This window comes from Hippocampus guttulatus, chromosome 3, assembly GCF_054856545.1.
Source record: "Hippocampus guttulatus isolate MCC_2025c chromosome 3, RoL_Hgut_1.0, whole genome shotgun sequence".
In the NCBI taxonomy this organism is placed as follows: domain Eukaryota; kingdom Metazoa; phylum Chordata; class Actinopteri; order Syngnathiformes; family Syngnathidae; genus Hippocampus; species Hippocampus guttulatus.
In genome coordinates this window covers 13,655,262-13,664,449 of record NC_141263.1, presented here as the reverse complement: position 1 = coordinate 13,664,449, position 9,188 = coordinate 13,655,262, and the positions used below count along the sequence as shown (strand labels likewise).

At 42.3% G+C, this 9,188-nt stretch overlaps 1 protein-coding gene across 2 annotated transcripts; it reads left to right on the top strand.

The window, feature by feature from the left end:
* Positions 1–286: 286 nt before the first annotated feature.
* Positions 287–3,774, top strand: rassf10b (Ras association domain family member 10b). Of its 2 annotated transcripts, XM_086106846.1 has the most exons (3): positions 287–989; positions 1,807–1,817; positions 2,451–3,774. In XM_086106846.1, the coding sequence occupies exons 1-3, from the start codon at positions 287–289 to the stop codon at positions 2,955–2,957; spliced, it is 1,221 nt and encodes a 406-aa protein (XP_085962972.1). In that variant the 3' UTR covers positions 2,958–3,774. The 2 variants fall into 2 exon arrangements, with proteins under 2 accessions (XP_085962972.1, XP_085962970.1); XM_086106844.1 differs by lacking the exon at positions 1,807–1,817 and having other exon boundaries at positions 287–985; positions 2,442–3,774.
* Positions 3,775–9,188: the final 5,414 nt, after the last annotated feature.

Genomic DNA, 9,188 nt, shown 5'->3' with positions numbered 1-9,188 from the left:
GAGTACACCCTGAACTGGTCGGCAGTTATTTCTAAATCATGAAGACATTATGTGGCCAGTAAACTTTGAAGACCAAACAAATCAGGACTGCGTGTGACGTCGTCGGGTCTGCCCCACATTCCCCAAGGTTAATAGAGCCGGTGGCAGTCACGTGATCCGGCTCACTCGAGTAGTTGGCACTTTGTGCCCCATCAGCAACTCCTTCAAAGACTGAATTGACGACTTATCGGACCCAAAGCGCAGAGTAGGTGTATAAAGATCTAAAATAGAAAGAAATACAAGAATAATGAATTCCGTGGAGGGGAGGATCTCGGTGTGGGTGCGCGCGGAGGAGAAGCTCGTCTTCGGCTTGTCGAGACGCACAACCTGCGCCGATGTGGTCAAAGCGCTCCTGAAGGATTTAAAACAACCCGAACCGCTGCTGCTGCATCGCTACAGCATTGCGGAGAAATGGAGGGGCCTCCAGAGGGTTCTACCCGACCGGACCAGGATTTGGCGCCTTTGGGTGGCGTGGGGAGAGGAGCGGGACCGGGTGAGGTTCGTATTAGTGGGCTGCAGCGAGGCGGCCCGGAGCGCAGAGGCGCGCGTGGTGCTGCTCGGCAAACACAACCTTGTGTCCAAATGGACTCTGGGCTCTTACTTGACGGAGGTCCCGATGGACAAGCAGCGTCGGATCGTCAGGAAAGCTTTCAAAAAGTTGGAGAAGATGCAGAGAAAACAGCCTTCCTCTTCTGGCGCGGGCAGGTTGCAGGCTTTGGCGCGTCTCGTCGTCTCCCAGGACCGCACCATCCGCCTGCAGGCTCTCAGGATTCAGCAACTGGATGCTGAGATTGAAAGGCGAGAGGCGGAAGTGCATTTGGACCGAACCGGAACCAACGGCGTCAATTATGTGCAGAACACTTATTTATTCGCGCGTGCAGCAGAGGACGTTCCCAATCAGGAGCGGTGCTCTTTGGAAGTCTTGCTTCACCTGTGTGACGTCATGGTAAGTCTTTAGATAGATAGATAGAAATAAAGAAATTGTCTTTTTTAATGAGGAAAAATGGCATTCTATTAAATTTGTACTTTATGTAAATACAGGTATAGTATGACATATTTAAATAGAATGTAAAGGAATGAAAGGTCTTTTTTTTTGTCACTTCAGTGGACATTGTGCCTTGTGGTGCACATACTTTGGCCACCTGGCTGCAGTTTAATCCAGACATAATGATATCATGTACATGACTGAAGAGCTCAACATCTTCAGTAATAATATTCTTTCTTCACAGATGATAAAGAATATATACCTGTGAATATTATATCCATCTACGTGTTGCTCCACCGTTTGTGTTCAAATGGACATTGTGTAAACTTGTAAAGGGTTATATCACTGCATCACAGATGCCATTCGTTAGCCCATCTATGGTATTTCCTATTATTGTTAGCATTAAGCTTGCTACGGATTTTCAGGGAAAGCTATGTGGTTGTTTTAAATAGACATGGTGTGTCTCTTTGTTTTATGTTTCGTTTGTAAGAGCGTATAAATATATGCTGCCTGTAAATGAATAATATGTATCAAGCTTTTCTAGATCTACAAAGATGCAAAAAACTATTTACAACTAAAGTAGTGTCTCTCCATCATATCCCGATGAATGAAGATAGTTCAAAGAAGCAAATATGCTGTGTAATGGTCCAATTTTAGAACATTACACTCATGATGTTAAAGTATCTACTTCGCTTACTGCAAGATCACTCCAATTTTTGGTTCTGAAAGTGGAGATGTGCTTACACTGCTACTCAGTGGTGAAGATCTCGCATTTTGGGAAGGACTACAAAAAGCACTTGTTTGATCCACACATGCTCGCATTCATTTTAAATCAGGTTGTCACAAGGGATGTCCCCATCAGATCACGGTGATCGGAAATCTGGGCCGTGATTTTCAGCTGATCGGGGCTGTAAGATTCCTTGTCTTACTTTTCTGGATTCATTAATTATAACTCTGTGACTAAACAACCGAAAGACACGCACATGCACACACACACACACAAGAACCTCTGCCTGTCCACTGCGCAAGGTAACTCATATTTGGAGAAACAAGGAGAACAAACGTTGTGAAAACATTCATTTGGCTGCACGCTCTTTTTTTTTTTTCTTAATGTATTGCCAAGGTAGTAGATTGAGACTCGGTATTGGCAGATAAGACTCGGACTTGGATACCAAATGAGTAGGATCGGAACATCACTGGCTATCGGCAAAAGTCAGAAATGAAATCTTTTTGGGGCAATGAAGTCATCTTGTTTGGAAAATAAAAACTGAAGAGGCCCTATGATTGGTGGTTTGTTTTTAACATGTTTAATGAATCCAACGTGGAAGTGAGATTTTTCTATCTGCATCCCTTGGAGGAAAACGTTTGCACAGCCTTGCTTTAGATGAATGACACAGCAGTTTCTCACTTGTTTCAGTGTCGGAAGGAGCTGCGGGAGCAGGAAGCGCTCACCGACATGTTGACCGCGCAGAAGGAGGACAAGTTCAACTGCCACTGGATGCGGAGGAGGCGAGTAGAGGAGGAGGAGGAGGAGACCTCAGCATCCTTCATCGCAGCAGGAGACGAGATGCTTTTGAAGGAGCGGCTGAGGAGATTGCTGGATGCGATTTTGTTTGTGGGCCTGCGCCTGCGCTCGGATTTGGAGGCTATTAGGGGCGATTTGGAGCTGAGCCGGCAGATTTGCAGCAGTCGCGAGGAGGAGATGAGGGATTTGCTGGAGAAAATCAACTCCTTGGGATCGGAGGAAGGGGTTGACACTCAGGGGGGGACAGATGAAGCCCAGAGGATGACGAGTAGTTTGGAGAGGAAGAGTGAGTGGGTAGAGCAAGCGAGGGGTCTGTCCAAATGCGACGATGACGACTCAGACACGGGTTTGAGCTCTCTCCACAGCCAGGAGTCGGACAGCCTCACTGTGTGCCAGTCTCTGGTTTAGAATTGGACTTTGGCTCAATCATGTCTCTCACTCAGCCTCAGCCTTGTCTCTGATTGTAGAATTTGACTGTCCATGTCCATGTCACTGACTCTGGAACTGAGCCACCCTCAACTATGCATTTGCAACGATGCAACTAGAAACCAGTCTGGACCACTTTTTTTTATTCAAAAACCGGACCTGGCTGGCTGGCCCTTGTCTCTGACTTGAGATGCAGACCAGCGCGGGCCATGTCTGACTCTAAAACTAGAATTGTTTGGATAGCATCTATGAGTCTACACCTGCACCACTTTGGACAGCGTCTCTGACTCTGGAATTGGACCAGTCAGCTTTATGTGTGTGACTCCAGAACTTGACCGTCTGGACCTTGTTTCTTACTCGATACAACTGAGCCATCTTGGTCCCGACATGGACCAGTCTGGACAATGTCTCAGAATGACTCTGAAATTGCACCGGGAATGAACATGTCTCAGGCGGCCCGGTGGACAGCTGGTTAGCACGTGCAAAAGTTCAGGGTTCAAATCCTGGCTCCGGCCTTCCTGTGTGGAGTTTGCATGTTCTTGGGTGGCTTTTCCCGGGGTACTCCACATTGCAAAAACATACGTGGCAGGCTAATAGAACACTCTTAAATTGTCCCTCGGTGTGAGTGTGAGCGCAAATGGTTGTTCCTCTATGTGAGCCCTGCGATTGGCTGTGAACCACTTTAGGGTGTCCCCCGCCACGACAGCTGGGACAGGCTCCAGCACAGCTATTCACACTCGCACTCACACACCTAAGGAAAATTTACAGTGGTCCATCGACCTGCAACGCATGCTTTTGGAATGTGGGAGGAAACCAGAGTACCCGGAGAAAACCCATGCAGGGACAGGAAGAACATGCAAACTCCACAGAGGAAGGCCAGAGCAAAGAATCAAACCCTGCACCTCCGCACTGTGAGCCAGACGTGCATACCAGATGACTCCTGTGCCTCCCCGTTTGTAATATATCACATTTATTGATTTATTGGTTTAGGTAACAATTGATAAGATTAGCTGGAAAACAACCTTTATTGAGCCATGGTGCATCAACAAAAACCTCTCACGCTCACAAAACGTTCTTACACCTTCCAAAAACCTTTGTATAAACACACATACAAACACACACATACACACACACACACACGTACACACACAAACAAAACTTCTCACGTTCTCTAAACATAAACCTCCCACACAAGACAAAGTCCTTGTTAAAAATTATGAAATTGGTGTATTCAAATGAAATTTGATTTGAAAAACTTTGTGCCAACGACGACTATAAGTATTGTTAGTCGTCGATATTAGACTAACAATATTAACTTAACTAACTAATATTAACTAACTTAATATTAGAATGTGTTGCTTCTAATATGCTATATTATACAGACACCACCGTGAGTCTCAGTGCTATTAGTTAGCCTCTGAGGTGTTTTACGGTGTCTGTTAACATTAAGCTAGCTGAGAGTTCTCAGGCAAAGTTGTGAGCTTGTTTTGAATATGAAACATACACTGCTCATTGTTCAATGTTCAGATTAACAGTCAACTTCAAGTTGGAGCGGCCATAAAGAGGTTGAAACTTCTTTTTTGAAGAATTGTTCACGATTGCCAAACTGCTGCTTTTTTGTGAAGTGAGTTTAGCTGGGCTCGCCGTGCCCATCTAGCATTCATTCATCCAATTTTTGTTTGCAAGTCAAAGAAAACAAGTGACCGAGTGACGGTATCCCGAAAAAATAATGTAAACCCCTATGTCTTGCACTTCCTGCTTTAAATTCCAATGGATCCAATTCCATTTTCATCAAATGTAATGGCCTACTTGGCCTGTGGTTGTTCACATTCCTCACCTATCAGGAAAAATTTCTCTTGATGGTGCCACCAGCTGGTGTTCCCTAATCCCAGGAATGTGTCGCTTTGTGTTCCCGGGGTCTTTGCTGGGCCCCTGAGAGTGATGCCCTGTGAGCTCACTAATGAAGGTGTTGACGCAGGAGAGAGTGGCAATCAGCTCGAACAGCATTTCGGCCACTGCTAACACCCCGGGCTTGCCTGTGGCTGCTCGTTAGAGGCCGTTGTGCAGCTGGCAGGTGTGTTAATCCCGTAATGCTCCATGTTGACCTATGCACCGGGACCACATGGTACCAGACCGCGTCTTAAGGCCCAATGTATCCATCATGCTCAACATATACTTTTTTTTTATTGTGTAGGGGTTTTTTTTCCCAATCACTCCATAACATAATACAACCGAAGAAGCAACAAGTAGTCTAGTGTTAGCACACAATGCAAAAGCAAGCAAGCTAACAATATTCCCATCCATCTCGCTGCAGTGATAAATTACAGACGAAATAACAACACTCACGGGCATATGTTCTTTATTCTCTGAGAAAAATGAGTAATGTTAGTGCAGTTTATTATGTCGCTCTTCTTTTTGTATTTTAGCCCATATGGCCTCCAAATGCTGCAAATTAAACAAATCCCGATTTGGAAGAACTCCCTATAAAATGTTCAGTCAGCAGCGACATTAACAAGGACAAGACACTAAAGAAAATGGACGGCTAGATGAACGGTTGACATTGTAATTGGGCTCCGCTGGAATTCGCATCTTCAATTCGCCCCTTGCTGGAAGTATTTATCTCACACAAACAAAGCCTTTTCCTCCACAGCACATTGTTTCATGGGCGTGCTTGTTGTGTATCACTTACACACTCACCAAAATGTCTGTGTTCCGGAAATCGAATGAGTGAACTTTTCTGTTCCATTAAAAAGAAAGATGGTTAATGAATTGTGTGGGGGGAGTCACAGGGACAATGTCAGCTTTCAAGTATCATGGCAGAGGATTGTGTAGCAAAACTGCATTGGGTTAGGCTTTTACACATACAGAAGCAGAGAAATAAATAACAGATTATGACGAAAGCATCACGTAGCTCACGGCTTGTTAATGGACTTTGTACATTCATGAATGTCTGTGAAATCTCATAAAATGGTTTGTGGTAGAAAATGGGGGTGCACAATAATGCCCTAAAATGATAATCCAGAGTTTTCTTTTCAGTATTGAAATCACAATGACTCATCACAATTATTCCTTGTTAGGGGAAACACGTGTATTTTTTTTATTGCACTAAAACGTGTTAAAGGTTTTCAATGCAAATGAAACTAGCAAAAGCGAAAACATCAAAATGTATCCCCCAAAAACACATTTCAAAAGGATAAAGGGCAAGATGAATAAATAAAACAGAGTGCAATAACGACGTCCAGAAAATAGAGACACTAGTTCCTCATCTCCAATTTTTTGCTGTACTTCTTTCAGCATGACATGCCATGACTTATTTGAATAATTCAAATAGAATTCTACAATTCAAATTGAATTGTAGAATTCTATTGATTAGACGCAATACTGTACTTGAAAGCCAAATACTGACCTAAAGCGCCACCTTGTGGTTATGCCAGGTAAATGTTTCCTGGAGTAAATTTGTCTGAGATACAATATACTTTCATACGTATTCATATTCTTTCAAAATGAGTTTTGGCAATCAATCGACAACCGTCGGGAGACAAATGTAGACGAATTGACATAATGTTTTTCCAAAACATTATGGAAAATTGTTTGATCAGTTTATAACCTGCACAAGGTTATGTACTGGCGGTCATTCTCTTTTTGTACTCGTAGGATAATTCAGTCGATACAGCAGCAATGGTAGAATGACTCCTGGTTCCCAATACTGTGTGACAGTTTTACAGTTTTAGAACTACATGTTACTTGAGTCAAAACTATTTTAAGTGGGCATTTTGGTGACACTAGTGCTTGATACATGCAGACTAGTTGGATCTGGTAATATAACCAGTGTGGCATTGTAGGTGTTCCTAAATTTAAACTAAATTGAAAAATCTAACAAATCTAAGTTTACCAAAAAGGTTTAATCACATACAAGTAGGACATAAGTGGCATAGTTGTGGGGAGAAAAAAAGCGAGGAATCTAATGTAGATGCTCAATGCTCTCAATAGCAATGAAAGGCAACCCAGTCAGCAAAATTGGTCTGGCCCAGCTCTGGGGCAGACACGGCACGTACACTCGGCCCACATACCTCAATGAATGACGGTCCTGCAGTGGCCCACGTCTGGCATCCATGATGTGGGCCGCATTCGGCCCAGATCTGAGCCGCATTGTAAAACCATATCTGGCCCTACTCCGGCCCGACGGTGGGCCAGAACAGGTTCCTGATATCAGCCTGAATTCAACCTCAACTAAGCCACATCTTTCATGAGCCATATTTGACCCACATTAAAAAAAACGACTGTTATAAAAATATGTTTATTGTCATAATTTGTGAACCTCACATATAACTCCACATACACTGGAAAAATGCACTTTTCTTTATTTAACAGTGAACACAAAGTCCAAATTGGGATGCAGCTTACTCTTGAACGGTATTTTTCTGTCCATCAAATTGTTGCGCTCTCCATGTCCTCTTGTCTTCTCATGCTCTCCTTCCTGTCACCATCACATCTTTGAAGTGAACGATGAGCCGTTTTTAGCCGAAAAAAACGACCATGTATATAGTAAGGCGTTTTTAGACGAAAAAATGACCATGTGAAGTAAGGCGTTTTTCGACGAAAAAAACGACCATGAATAGTAAGGTGTTTTAACAAAAAAAACAAAAAAACCCGACCATGTATGGTAAGGCGTTTTTAGCCGAAAAAAACGACCATGAATAGTAAGCCGTTTTAACAAAAAAAAAAAAAAAAACGACCATGTATGGTAAGGTGTTTTTAGCCGAAAAAAATGACAATGTATAGTAAGGCGTTTTTAGCTGAAAAAAAGGACCACGTATAGTCAGGTGTTTTTAGCCGAAAAAACGACCATGTGTCGAAAGGCGTTTTTAGCCGAATAAAAACAACCATGTATAGGAAGGTGTTTTTAGCCGGAAAAAAAAAGACCATGTATAGTAAGGCGTTTTTTTGATGAAAAAAACGACCATGAATAGTAAGGTGTTTTTAGTCGAAAAAAACGACCATGAATAGTAAGGCGTTTTAACCAAAAAAAAACAAAAAACGACCATGTTTAGTAAGGCATTTTAACTCGAAAAAAACGACCATGTGTAGTAAGGCGTTTTTAGCCGAAAAAAACGACCATGAATAGTAAGGTGTTTTTAGCGGGAAAGAAAAAGTATAGTAAGGCGTTTTTAGCCCAAAAAAAACGACGATGTATAGAAAGAATTTTTAACCCCAAAAAAAAAACGACCATGTAGAGCATAGGTGTCAAATTCAGGTCCTGGAGGACCACTGTCCTGCATGTTTTCCAAGTCTCCCTGTTGCAACACACCTGATTCAAATGATCAGATCATCAGCAAGCTCTGCGGAAGCCTGACATTGAACCTGTTACTATACATGGTCGTTTTTTTCGTCCAAAAAGGCCTGACTATACATGGTCGTTTTTTTCGGCTAAAAACGCCTTACTATACATGGTCGATTTTTTGGCAAAAATTTTCGTCCAAAAATGCCTTGCTATACATGGTCATTTTTTTCGTCCAAAAACGCCTTAGTATACATGGTCATTTTTTTCGGCTAAAAACGCCTTACTACACATGATCGTTTTTTTGGGCTAAAGATTTTGTCCAAAAATGTCTTACTATACATGGTCATTTATTTCGTCCAAAAATGCCTTACTATACATGGTCGGTTTTTTCGGCTAAAATTTTCGTCCAAAAATGCCTTACTATACATGGTGTTTTTTTTCGGCTAAAAATTGCGTCCAAAAATGCCTTACTATACATGGTCGGTTTTTCGGCTAAAATTTTCGTCCAAAAATGCCTTACTATACATGGTGTTTTTTTTCGGCTAAAAATTGCGTCCAAAAATGCCTTACTATACATGGTCGGTTTTTCGGCTAAAACTTTCGTCCAAAAATGCCTTACTATACATGGTCGTTTTTTTCGGTTAAAAACGCCTGACTATACATGGTCTTTTTTTTCGGCTAAAAACGCCTGACTATACATGGTCGGTTTTTCGGCTAAAATTTTCATCCAAAAATGCCTTACTATACATGGTCGTTTTTTTCGGATAAAAACGCCTTACTATAAATGGTCGTTTTTTGGGGGCTAAAAACGCCTTACATACATGGTCGTTTTTTTTCGGCTAAAAATTTCGTCCAAAAACGCCTTACTATATATGGTCATTTTTTTCGGCTAAAAATGCCTTACTATATACATGGTCGTTTTTTTTCAGCTA